This window comes from Thermobia domestica, chromosome 7 (assembly GCF_964235325.1).
Source record: "Thermobia domestica chromosome 7, izTheDome1.hap1.1, whole genome shotgun sequence".
NCBI classification, from domain to species: domain Eukaryota; kingdom Metazoa; phylum Arthropoda; class Insecta; order Zygentoma; family Lepismatidae; genus Thermobia; species Thermobia domestica.
In genome coordinates this window covers 131,856,236-131,871,008 of record NC_137460.1, presented here as the reverse complement: position 1 = coordinate 131,871,008, position 14,773 = coordinate 131,856,236, and the positions used below count along the sequence as shown (strand labels likewise).

Sequence of the window (14,773 nt, the reverse complement as noted above, 5' to 3'; positions counted from 1 at the left end):
CTGAGTTGCAAAGCTCTTCTCCACTTTTCCAATTTCTCCTGTAACTCTGTCCTCTTTATCTTTCATAAGATAATGCCATTTACAAACAGCGTATGCCAAGGTGATGTTCTTTAATATCTGCTGATAGGACACCTATAACTACTTGTAGGTCCAATATACTGTATTTCGGCTCAAGAAACCTCCTTGATGTAGTCTTACACTGACAGGCCTATGCTGCACTTGACCTTTGTAATACTTTCTTCATTCATATCTATGGCGAGGCGAACATACTTTTCCGTTACACCTCTACTTCTCACGAATCTCCAGATGCTTTACTCTGTCACAAGCGTTCTCTATGTCGATAAACACTCATATAATTCCTTCTTTCCTGAATTTTCTCATCATTTATCCAATTTCAGAAAGCCGAATCTTTTACCCAAAATTGGCATGAGTCGAAATTGTTTCTTTCCTATTGGTGTCACTTTGCAAAGAAATCTTTCAATGATTCATTCCCAAATCCTCATCCAAAACATCAACTTAAACATTCTATAACTATTGCAAGATTGAATACTACCGTTCTCCTTGAAAATTGATATATTTATTCTCTACATTCCTGGAATATTCTTTCTTTTAGCAGATAGTTTTTACATCAAATTAACAGTAGATTTATTCTTATATGTTAATATTTTATTTTAAAATTAGTATATGAATACTAAATAATTATTTTAGAATTGTGTTTTTAAATCGTTTTTGATAGCTTAGAACCAAATTTCTTATGCATGATTACTCACTTTTTGAAATAATTAAATGAATGTGCTTAACTATTAACTTTTAGTATATAAATACCCGAAGATAATAGTAATAATTTTTATCTTTCCAGTAAATTTCAAAGAATTGAAAAACATTTTACGTATGGAGAAGCAATTTACTAGTAACTTTGTTCAGGTCGGATTTTTTGATCAGACCAAGATGGATTACATTCTAGCCTCAACTAAAATCAGTTCTAATCGTCAAATGAATGTTATAATTGGTGAGGAAAATCTCGTCAATAGATTTTTACAGAAGGTAAGTGTAGCTAACAATGCTTTCAACTTGTTGATTTGTCAGAGTTTAGCATCCTTTTTCAGCAATTCGGTTATATGAGACGTGGATATATGCTTTATGGTAGAATCTGAACCATTATAATGCTTTCAAATTTCAATATTCTCTCACCGAGAATTTAACTCGAAATCTTATGTACCAAACCCGCGCGCCCCAACCACTAGACCAATGGGAGAGAAAATATTTCTTAATTGCAGGGTCGTGAATTTATAATGATGCAGCCTGTGTTATCGACGTGCGACTGTCTCACAAAATCTTGGAAACTTTCTATGCAAGTGGTGTCCCCATTTGAACTTATTTCCAATCATTTCTGAACATATTCCCCCTGTTATTGTTGTATATAGCGATTTATGAAAAACGAAAACAATAATAAAATATTCAGTCATATCAAATCCTTTTCACGCCAAAGTTTTTTTTACAAAGTCATTGTGAAGAACCAACTTCTCATACTAGACGCATTACTTAAGAATGTGGAAGCAAACACCTATATTATGATAGAAACAATTTAAGAATGTTAGTAGAACAAGGGCGAAGGACATTCGAAACACCTCATTGATCTGCAGTATACACTTTTCGTGTTATCTTTCTCAGAAAGAAATACTGCACCATTTGTTAAACAAAGTTTTGGTAGAGCAATCGGTGGAGTAGTGGTATCGTGATCGACTTCCACATGGAAATCTCAGTTCGATTTCCAGTCATTTAATATAATGTTTTCGCACAAAATAATGAGTGCAAACAGAGATTCATCTTCTATTGAAGAGCGTACAAGGTATCACTGGCGAGAATTCAAGTAAATAGTGTGTGCGCTTTTCATCATACACTGTAATGATAAGTACGTTTCATATTTACATTCGTCTCTCCCTCTCTGTATTTACTGTCGTTTCCTTATCATGACTTTGCATTTTTCTCTTCTCTACGCTCTCTGAGACACACACACTTTATGTGCGTGTGCGTGTTCCAGAGTTAAAACGAAGCAAGAGCCCGATCGACCCGGACTGGAAAATCTAATTAACTGGGAACATCGGCGTCATGTTTTTCGTTCTCTAGAGCTAACATCTCTAGTCCTGATCACTTCTGAAGGAAATACTGTTTAAACGCAAGGGAATAAATAAAATCCCTTTTTTATTCTCTGGGTTACCGAGTCTCAATCGAATCACCGGGTCACTCCGGGTTCGAATCCTCGACCCATAACCTAACCAATATCATCATGACCATTTCATCTGTAGGGTGTTCATTCTATCTGCGAGAATTATAACGTTATATACGCAATACTTGAAATCGACACTGGATGTTTGAAGCAGATAAATGTTCGGAGAAGACTAGAAAGTGGCTCCGTCTTTGGTTATTCGAAAACAAGATTTTATTTATACTGCTTCGACACAAAATGTGTTTCCCTCCTATATTTCAATGTGTTTTATTTACGTTTGAAATTTGAAACATCCAAGGTCTGCTACATTTATAAGGGATATCCAGTTTTCCTTTTGAACATTTCTAGGTCTTCATTATGATACAGTTTGGACTTTTAATATAGGGTATTTCTAATGGAAATTTACCAGTAAAATAGCACTCATTCATTTTTTTCTTTCTCCCTTTTCTTGTTTCTTAGCATTAGTAGTCTGGAATGCAAGATATGACCTACGCTACCTACTGGGTTTATTAGAACGTATTTTGGATCAGTAGGTCCAATGAACACTACCGAATTAGCAACCGAACCACATGGAGAGAAAGCATGTGTGTTAAACTTTTGACTGTCTCGGAGATCTACAGTTCTACTGGAAATTCACTACTTTATTCTTTTTGAAAATGACATAATGAATATTTCAAGCATCCTCTATATATTCGAATAGTCCTGAAAAATATATAAAAACGAACGTTACTTCTACATTACTGTTGGATTTCTGGAAACAGAACTTTATAATGTTAGTTTCTTTTCTGACTACATTTACATTCCACGTTTCTATCTCTTCTCCCTTCTCTTTTTTCTTCTCTCATCTTCTCCTTCTCTCTCTCTCTCTGCCTTATTTCTGAACCTCTGTGTAATAGACATCCTTTGGTTTCAATTTTTCATTGTGTTTGTTTAAGTTTCTCCCTCCATTAACTTATGAATCTCGTTTTGTCTCATTTTTATTCTTTCACTTTATTGACACTAATACATACATATTTTGAAATTGGAATTGTACTCATGCTGTTGCTGATTTTAATATGGGAGAGAGGAAAGAAGGAGACAGAGGTTACCAGACACAATCATGGGACAAGAAGGTTTACATTGTTTGGCCTAGCTGCACGGCGTTAGTAGCAATTTTGTAGATGTGGAGTGTACATGTTTATTTACTTACATAATGGAGTACATGTGCCATTTAACATGCATTTGAAAAATCTTGGAAAAAAAGTATTAAATTTTGAAGATAATGTCATTGAAGTTGTATTCATTTCTCCTCATGCACTCTTCAAGTTTCTCGCCAAAGCGGTCAAAAATGCGCTCAAACATTTGAGCACTGGCATCCTCTAAATGATGGAAACTTCAACAATCTTTTAATTTAAGTTTCATTACCTAATGTAGTATTGTTAATTCCAATACTAACAGCAATAATATTTCGATGTGTTCGATCTGGAAGTATCATTGTTTAAAGGGAATGTTTCACTTGAAGTATATCGTCGGCGGCAATTCAAAACCTGCTATGTGCATTTTGCAGGAGAAGCGAAAAACAGTATCCTGGTTAGCTTTTTGGCTTTATAAAAGTGATGTTATAAGTAATATTTGATGCTGCACGTAACTTGATACCTTTTCAAGTAACTTGAGAAGGTACCAGTTACGTGCAGCATCAAATATTACTTATAACATCACTTTTATAAAGCGAAAAATCTAACCAGGATACTGTTTTTCGCTTCTCCTGCAAAATGCACATAGCAGGTTTTGAATTGCCGCCGACGATATTGTACATGTCCCTTTTTAAACAATGAACGTTTCAATTTTTGGTATCTAACTGCCGTCGATGAGATGAGTAAATGACTGTGTGAACCACAATATAATATTTTTTATTTGTTCTGTGGCTACAGAATTTCTTTCATATGTGAACAAATTTTATAAGATAGAGATAATCACATTGTAGTAAACACCGGCCTATGTGTAAATCAAGACAGGAGACTAAGAGCAAAATCAAAAAGAGAGAAGGGATATGGAAAAACGAGGGATGTAAGGAGGCCCGTACTGGGATAGTAACGAGGGCGGTGGACAAGTCTACCAAAAGGGCGCTCATACAACACACACACACACACACACACACATATGGATTAACTTAATTAATGTAGTAAACATCGGGAGGTGATTCCTGTCCCTGAAATAAAACGAAAACTATAGACCAACCTGGGTGTAGAAATGTCTCGGAGCTATGAGCGCCCGAAAATATAAAAACAGCCATACTCGAGAACAAAATGTCGGATTGGAATCTGAAAAAAGGGAATGTCTATTATTTTTGTCGTAGATTCCATTACTATACACTCGGATATAGTACATGGCGGCGCAAGGGTGACTCTCAAAGAAACTGAATTATACCTTTGAGTAATTTGTCAAACGTTGAATGCGAGAAATGAATAACAATCAGGTACAAGATTTTAACAATCAAAATAACAGTGCATGGTTCAAAGTTACAAGAATCCTTAGAATTTGAAAGAAAGAAAAAGAGATACACATGTGTGATTGATCTATTTTGGTTCAGTACAGAATAAACTCTCGGAAGAAGAATTTAAATGAAACGAAGTCTTTAACGTATATCTTCTAGGATAATGGTGATATGACAAATGAACGGCTTCCTGAGCAAGTTAGGAGTGTGTGAAAATGGAAAAAAGACTTTGATCCAGATTAGGTTTACAACGATTGTGCATAAGACAGTCAGGCGGCAAAGATCATGTATGATGAACGAGAGTGCAAGGGATTCATCACATAACAGTGATTCCCACAAATTATGTGAATACAATTTTCGCGAAAGTAAGATGCATTAAAAGATATCCTCCTCGAAATACGTAATTCTGTGGAATATTTCCAAGCACACACGTAACGAAACTCAACGAAACACAAGCTGTTGCACGTGTTGCACAATGGTACGAAGAAATACAGTTTTAAACTACTGATTTATTCCGTTTCGTACAAAGTAGAATAATTGTGAAATACTCTGAGGTGCCTTGTACAGTATTTTACAATGCAGCATGTATACACGAGACAGCTGTGGAGAATAACATTTCAGTCTGATATTGTCGACCGTTGCTCGCATTGCAAAGGTAACATCCGCGAAGCAAATTTTTCCGCGTGCGGTCAAATATACCTGAAATTTCGGACATGACTGCTATATTAACTCGAGCAACAAGTCTTCGACTGTCGTGGCTGGTGTTGCATACAAAAAGCGTTTCATAACCCCCAAAAAGAAATTAAGGGGCATGAGGTAGGGTGAACGAGATGGTAATAACACAGGTCCTTTTCTCCCAATCCAACATTGTGGGAATGTTTTAATTAGGTAGATTTACATATCCTTGTGAAAATGTGCAGTTGCTCTATCATGTTGGGGTGACATCCGCTGTCTTATATTCAAGAGTACATGTAACAATTTTGGGAGAACATTACGTAAAATTAAAAGATATGTATTCCCACACAGGGGGCAAAATTATTCATCATACCGCTCAATCTAAATCTCTGCTGCTAATCGTTCACTAGACTTACATGTGGATTTTTACGCCCTACGAATGGATACTGCTGGCTTCAGGACAGTCGTTGATCATTCCCAGTACGATGTCTCCAAATTCAACTGTCCACATGGTGCGATTTCCTACGATTTCACGTAGGGGAAATTGAATGACTCTATTTCTCAAAGGCGAATATGGAGGCGTGGAAAAATACAGGTATAGTTACTCTCCCTTGAGGGCGACGGTCACGATATAAACGCCTCGCCTCTGGACTATTTTCCCTTGCCTCTCTATAAATGAGTTGCATATCTGACAGCTCATTGACAGGATAATCTGCCATTGTACAGGCACGTACAGATTAACACAATCAATTTTACTCAAACACAACGTCCACACTTTTACACGACCGTGAATATCTGGACACAACCCTCCACCATTGAACGCAACACTTCCTATCCTGTTATACGGCAATTTCATACGTAACACCAGAGCATCGGACTATGTATATCACTCACAAATTGCGTAAATGCCTACTACAACACAGCCACGCTAGTCGACGCCATTCCAGAACAAAACTACAAGACAGCCATCTGTGAGTCGGTCGCAATTGGCAAGCAATGGACAATAGTGAAAGTGTCCTTAGTGCCCTTAGTGAAAGTACTATGAGCTACGTACGTGCTGCTACGTGTATGCAAACGTGCCACATTCTGTTTTTTCAGTGTAGGTATTCCATCCATCTCCAAGATGCATTAGAACGATGAAAAAAGGTTTTCCCGACGTAATCACGACAAATTTCTCCAACAGTAACAAAATCAAAATGTAAGTGAGTTACACTAGAACACTGTTTTGGTATTTTCACAATAGCAATATAGTTTTTCGTAGCTCAGGGGTGAGAGGCGGTTTGCCAACTCCAAGGGAGGGCCATGGAAGAAGATTCATATAACGGATAAATCAAGCATACTGTCCCAGCACATTTCTTTGTATCGTTATACAACGTTTATAACATTTCGTGTTTCATCCATTTTCCTTGCTTCTGTGCACACGAGTGTCATATTCCACGTAATTACATATTACGAGTAGGAAACCCATTAATGCAGCTTACTTTTGCCCAATATGTGTTCATGCAATACTTGGGGGGGATCCCTGTGTCATGTGGAGGATTCCTTGTTCATTCGTTCGTCACATATGATCTTTGCATTTTGGTATACTACATGTTATCTTTCTTCACATGCCTCCTGACTGTCCTATGCACAGTCGCTTTAAACCTAATCTGGATCAAAGTTGTTTTTTGCATTTTCACACACTCGTAACTTGGACAGAAAGCCGTTCATTTGTCATATCACCATTATCCTAGAAGATATACGTTAAAGACTTCGTTTCATTTAAATTCTTCTTCCGAGAGTTTATTCTGTACTGAAACAAAATAGATCAATCACACATGTGTATCTCTCTTTCTTTCCTTCGAATTCTAAGTGTTCTTCTAACTTTGAACGATGTGCTATTATTTTTTATTGTTAAAATCTTGTACCTGATTGTTATTTTCCCCATTCAATGTTTGACAAATTACTCAAAGAAATACTTCAGTTTCTTTGGGAGTAACTGTTGCGCCGCCATTGTGCTATATCTGATTGTATACTAATGAAATCTACGACCAAAAATTATGGACATTTTCTTTTACCTCCGACTTCAATCCGACGTTTTGTTCTTGAATTAGGATGTTTTTTCATTTTTTTCGACACATTTTCAGGTGATCAAGGCGCCGAAAGAAGGCATTTTTACACCCAGATTGGTGTTTACTTTTCATTTTATCTCAGTGTCAGGAATCACCTTCAGATATTTCTTATATTAATTAAGTTACACCCTGTATATATATAGATATATACAGGGTATTAATGAACTATACTGTAAAAGGTGGTTCCTCACATAAAAATAAGAGAAAAAGTTCATATGGACCTATGGAAAAAAGTGCATAGTTTCAGAGCTAGGGCTGTCCAAAATTGCGAGAAAGGTAAATTTCAATAGGCCATATTTCGAATTCCAGAAACTGTGGATGGTGGTTCTTATCAATGTAAAGAAAGCCATGTACACAATATCCGAGAGTGCATATTTGATCAATTGTCAATAGGTGTAGAGGCTATTCCCGACAGGGTATAATTCTCAGATATGCTCTGAGTAGAGTTTTCAGATATACCTTGATTTCAAGAAGGGTCCAAAGTAGACATGCAGTAAACCTTGACAACAATGGACATCCAATGCCTCTCAGGGAAAGCAGAAGTGTTAGGAACAGGCAGATCCAAATTTCTTTGTGTTCGGAATAACGTGTGATGATATGTATATTTCGTCACGGTATATTTCACGTTTTCTTCACTCATAAGCGTGAAAGAAAACATCGCACCTTGCGTTTTCCCAAGTACGAGAGACCGTGCTGCTGACGATCCTTAACTCTTCAGACACTACGCTAAAGGGTTCCGTGTTCACTGCTATCAAGACTTATCATCTGCCTGCTTTGGACCAATCATAAAGTCAGAGCGTATCTCAAAATTTGGTTGATGGCATATCTGGGAATTTTACCCTGCAGTTAATAATGTGTGCACCCATTGAGCATTACTGAAATATGCATTTTTGATTGCGTATGCGTGACTTCCTTTACGCCACCATCCAAAGTCTCTCGGATTCGAAATAGGGCCTCTTGAAATTTGGCTTTTTCGCGATTTTGGACAGCCCAAACTCTGAAACTATGCATTTTTCGCCATAGATCCATATGAACTTGTTTCTCTTATTTTGATGTGAGGTATCACCTCTTAAAGTTTTTCGGTATACTCATTGACGGTCGCCATTTTATGTATTAAAATTACCAAATTTATTTAGTATCCTAAAGAGTTAAAGTGTGGAAATGTCTACTCGAGAAACATTTTTTAGTTCTTGTATTTTTCTTTTGTTTTGGCCGAACAAAATGAAGCTAAAATATCTACAAATCGATATAGCTATATTTTACAAATAATATAGGCACCGATTATTTGAACACTGCTCTAAAAATACAGGAAGAATCAAATTTGTAAATATAGAGCTTTTATAGACTTGAACCATTTAAACTGCGCTAAATCGATTGTGCTTAGCTTCTGAGAGTTTTATTTGGCAAGATATGACTAGCAGCAGGAAAAACTCCCATATTATCTTACCAAACAGACTTACATGTTAATTGCTTTACTGGCTTTATACTGTTTTTTGAAAAGTGATTGTACTCCTTACCTGTTCTCTGTATGAATGGTATACAAAACTGGTATACAGAAGAATTGAAAAAATATATATAATGTGTTATTTTTCAGATCGCCATTTTTAAGGGCGCACTGTACCATTCACTGCTTCTTTACCAACAACCACTTTATGAATTTACTATACAGAACTGGTTTACAGAAGAACATCTAAAAGAATTTATCTATAATTTGATGTTTCACAGGGCACACTGTACCCTTCACGGGTTCTTTATCAACAGCAACAGTAGAGGGTCTATGTATTTATTGTACAGAACTGTGCTATACATTAGAATAAATAAAACTTATCTTTGATGTTGTTTCTCAAGGGCGTCTTTCGTAAATGGTGCACGGTAACCTTCACGGATTCTTTATCAACATTAACAGTACCGGTATGTATTCATTGTATGGAACTATACTATACAGAAGAATAAATAAAACCGTTTACAGAATAAAAAAATATAGCAAGTAGGCATTATGTCATTAATATTGTTCCCAGTAATTCCTCATCACAATTTTCAACTTTGCATCTGTCACAATAATAATAATAATAATAATAATAATAATAATAATAATAATAATAATAATAATAATAATAATAATAATAATCATAATCATAATCATAATAAACAGTTCTATTATACTCAGAGGGAAAAGAAATTTTCTTCGAGAGGGTATCACTTTCTGTTTAGAAGAAAAAATAATTACTAATATTAAGACGGACTGCTACAGGAATGAACATTTGATAAGAATTATCTGAATAATCATTAATCCATCTATTTAATTTAGTTTATTGAGGACGCATTTCCCAGATTATTTGAATTTTACTGATTTATTTCTTTCCATAAGCGTGTCTATGACGTCTATGTATGATATACGGAAATTGTAATTCCACATTTCTATCTGTGCATAACATAAGATCACTGTAGCATTAAACTATAATTGTAAGATTCCCTGCCCGAGATGTTAAACTTCAAACGGAGATTTGTAATGTTGAGCTTACTTTGGTACAATACTAGATTACATCAGTTTGCAGCATTTCCGTGGTTGCTTGTAGCAGGTTAGGAAGGGCATCTGATGAGTATGTTTCTGACCTTCAGTATTATTCTTCCCTTGCGCAATGCTTTAATTCAAACGTGTTAATCCAAATCCCAATTGACTACTTTGCGCCATGTTCTCTCTTCATCGCCCCAACGCTATAGGCATCCTAGGAAATTATACAGGCAAAGTGTAAGTGTAGTATTCTGTAACATATTCTGGATATTAGAGAGTTCCTGATCAGGACAGGTAAAACTTAGTAACTGAGAATTAAGAAATATAACAAACAGATTACATGACATTTATGAAATTATCAGAATAAATCTATTAGAAATGATAAAAAATAAAATTTCTACAAATCGTTCAACATAAAATAAGAGTGACGTTGCTGACGTAACAAGAGTGACTTACAGTGGACGTACGCGAACCATGACAGCTAGATATTTATGAGAATTGGTACTCTGACTAATTGTGGATCACTAATCATCGTGGTGATAGTCACTTGGTGCGGAAATGACTTGTTAACCCGCTATACCAAGCAGTGACCAAGTGGGGCTGTGCTGAGTTATACCACAAAAAGGCTGGAAAATGAAAAGTGTATGCAGGTAACCTGATACCTACGGAAGAGGAACGCGTGACCAAGAACACGGCAGTAGTGTCAAACAAGTAGTGTTGCCATCCCAACATAAACTCATAGTTTTTCAAATAGAACGTATTCTATTTTATATCATTAAAACAATTGGTGTGAAACGTGAAAGAAAATAAACGAAAGTCGGATTATCGGTGTTGCCAAGTAAGAGAGATATTAGGCTCTACAGTTGAGACATTATGGATCCGTACAGAGAAATCAACAAGTGTACAAAACAACAAGACTTCAAGAAAGAAATGTACAGTAAGGAGTTTACCAAAGCATTCTCACCATCCAGTGACTTACAGGCTTGCTATAGAATTAATCCAAAAGGGCACATGTTAGAGTAGCCGTAGAAAGGAGAGGTCCCATGTGACATAATGCCGAAATGTGAACAGGAAGACTTCCTGTAGTGCAACAATTTCAATGGCGTTAGTGGGGAATCGATATTTCGAGCCGTTCCCGAGAGCTATAAAATGAGCTGTCTTGGGGTTGCAACACTGTATAAAATCCTGAATGCTTTCCAAACCGTAGAAACGACGAAGCAGTGTCTGAGAAGATTACAGAGAAGTGTGTCAGGAAAGGTAACAAACCAAGACAGAAAAGTACGTCCGAATCGATTCGCAAAGATTAATGACCTGTGGTAGATTTCAGTCTTGAGTATAGGAAACGTTAGCATTATAGACAACGATGAAGACAAAATACATTGCATTCAGGTTAACAGTAATATAGAGGCGCAAAATATTTTAACATGATACACAAATACATGCAACAGAAAAACCATAGATAGTATGGCAAAATACGTACATTTCTCGCCCTAGCGGGACACTCGATATGACGTATCAAGTCCTTAGTCACTGACTACTGTGCATGCTGTGGTTTACTCCCCACTATGCATTTGTTCCTTCTGCAGTCTTGTTGTTGTTGTACATTTGAACATTTCATTGTACGGACCCCATAATTTTTCAAGTATGGGATTTAGATCCTCATATCTCCCTTATTTGGCAACACTGACAACCCACTTCTTGCTTATTTTCCTTCACATTTTATGCCAATTGTTTTAATGCCATAAAATGTAATATGTTCTATTTGAGAAACTATAGGTTTATATTGGGATGGCTACACTGATTGTGTGATACTACTGCCGTGTTCTTGTTCATGTGTTCCCCTCCAGTAGATATCAGGTTACCTGCACATATTTTTCATTTTTTGCCTTTTTCGGTATTTTTGGGATTTTTGGGGTATAACTCTTCACAGAATGGGCCGGTCACTGTTTGGTATATATATTATACATAGCTATAAACGTGGCATTTCCGCGCCGTGTGACTATCATCACGATAAAAAGAGATGCACAGCTAGTCAAGGTACCAATTTTCATAAACAGTTAGCTGTCACGGTTCACATACGTCCCTTGTTAGCAATACCATTAACAATATAAACCGAAAGAGAAAATATTCTGTCTTCAGAATTGTTTTAAGAATATGAATAATAAGTAATTTCTTACTATACGTCCCATTATTATACTCTGTAGAATAGAGATGGATCATTATTAAAGCCAATCGTTATAAATTAACTAGCAGAATGAGAATGAGGCAGAAAATAAAATAAACTCCAAAAATTCCAAGGATATATTGTTGTTAACACCAAGGATATAGTTTGTTGTTCACTAAACCACAATGTCTCCCATTTTAAGGAAGATGCACATTCTGAACTGAATCTCGGTGGGTGGAATTTAGATGTTATCTTCAATGCCATTTAGGTATTCAAAACTGCCTCAGTAACTTACTTCACCATTAATATTTTGTATAACATATTTAAAGTTATTATCAGTAGTCTCCAAATGATTAACAAGTTAATTTTTTTTAAAAAAATATAACAGTTACTACAGAACTCCAAATTAAAAAAAAAGATACATACATACACTGAGCAGCACACGTAATTGAAGTGAAAATCTATTAAATGATTCTTCATATATGAAGAAAATAGTTGGGGTTCACCAACATCTCAGTATCGTGTTATTAAAAGGCAACCAAGAAAGTTATGTCGCTTTTTGTGGAAGTCTGTGCTCAATTGACCCTCATATCGTGAGTTGAATGCAAATGGAGATAAGGCGAAGGTCAGTTGTTGGTGTGGGTATATCCAACACACTACTTGGTTGTGGCTCTTCAGTTACACCGTGAACTTGCGTAAGGACAGAGTGAACTTGGCACCTCAACAGAGCGTCGTAAGGGCGTGAATGTTGCACGAGTTCAAACTGGGGTCAGTTGCCGCTGAGGCAGACCGAAAAGAATGCCAGGACTTTGCTGAGGGTGTTGTGGCTACGCGGACAGTGCAGCGGTGGTTTAACAAGTTTAAGGACGGTGACGATACGCTCGAAGACGCACCGCGTGTTGGAAGACCAGCACGTGTACAAAATGAAGATCTTCAGGAGCAATTCGGGCTAAAAGTAGCCACATATGTGTAGAACTGGGACTACAATTCAGTGTGAGTGGAGAAACTATTCGGCAGCACCTCCATCAACTTGGGAAGCACTACAAGTTGGGTCGATGGGTTGCACATGATTTGACTCCTGGCCAGAAGGCCACGCGAGCAGACATATGTGTTTCTTTGCTGTCTCGTCTGAAAAAGGAGCCATTTGTGGACAGAGTATTGATATATGATGAGAATGGGTCCTGTATGAAGCACCACGGTGGAGTAATCGTTTTTTAGAATCCCATGAACCGGTTTCAAATGAGGTGAAAGCCCCACGGCACCACAAGAAAGTTCCACTGTGTGTTTGGTGGACTGCTCGCGGCATCGTGCATCGGAAACTGCTATAGCTGGTCAGAGAATCAATGTAACTGTGTAGTGTCAGCAGTTGAGCCGTGTTCAAGAAAAACTCAAAACTCTGGAGCCAGTACTTTTGATCGTAAAGGGGTCCTCTTGTTACAAGATAAGGCGTTTCTACTATGACCCGGGACACAATTCTACGCCTTGGAAGGGAAACACCACTCCAAATCACGTCTTGCATCCATCATTTTCTCCGGACATTGCCCCGTCCGATTCTTACCTGTTCTATTCCTTGGACAATCAACTTAGAGGACCCCAGTTCAAATCCCTAGAAGAGGTGCAAAATGCACGTGATAACTTCTTCGTTTCACGGTCCACCAAGTTCTATCGCGATAGAATCCATGACCTTCTAGAACGTTGTCAGATGGGACCGCCACTGCAGCACCTCATCTAAGATACGGAAATTATGGATTCTAGAAATAATTTCCAGTGTTGAAATGTTATCTCTTGTATGGGCCATATTAAATTCTTTTCATCACAGTTTCAAGTGGAATTTCTAACTGATGTGGAACACGCGACACGGGAAGGATGCGAGAGAACCACAAGGAAAATATATACAATAACAAAGCAACTAAAAATTAGATTTAAAAAACGCATCAGGACAATGGTGTATTATCTTTTCTACTAAGAATAAACAAATAATAAAAACAGTAAACTTGAACGTACAGTCCAACTTCTATAGGAAACAAACAAACAGACAAACAAAAAAAGAGTTGTCACAACTCTCGTCTCTGTATTGCAGAGTTAGATATTATATAATGTGAGTAACAACTGATTTTAAATAACATGTGGAATAACACGTGGACCTACTAGTAACGTGATCCTTGTAAATGGAAATCTCAATATAAATAATACAGAATGTAAGTAGCTAAGGTAAATGAACGTTAATGTTAAAATTGGGGGTATCTGGTGCACAATGGTTTCAAGTTTAATTTTTGTGATTTCTTATTTATTTCATATTTAAGATCTCTACGTAAAGCTCCTTTCAGTATTCAAGTGATTCGTATCCAGATATTATAAATAATCCTTATATATAATTCCGTATATTTTAGTGGAACGTATGAACTTTATGTCTCGTTTTTTCTCATAATTTTGGTAATTAGATTTGAATCGCTTGTACCCTGTACGCCCCAATTGTGACATTTTGCGATTTTGGTATTGTTGCTAAAATAGTTTGTAACTTTTGGAAAGGAAATATTTAATTTCTAAGATCAATACTTCTTATTAAAACTTATCTAAGGCTGAGGAACTTTAAAATAAATTCTATAAGATA

At 36.6% G+C, this 14,773-nt stretch overlaps 1 protein-coding gene across 1 annotated transcript in view; it reads left to right on the top strand.

The window, feature by feature from the left end:
* The first annotated feature begins 948 nt into the window (after positions 1-948).
* LOC145689337 (putative glutamate receptor) overlaps positions 949-14,773 on the top strand; it is a 71,447-nt gene continuing 57,622 nt past the window's right edge. Inside the window, exon 1 of the mRNA XM_081763484.1 lies at positions 949-1,044. Within this exon, the coding sequence (XP_081619610.1) occupies positions 949-1,044 (96 nt within the window). The remainder of the gene's footprint in view (positions 1,045-14,773) is intronic.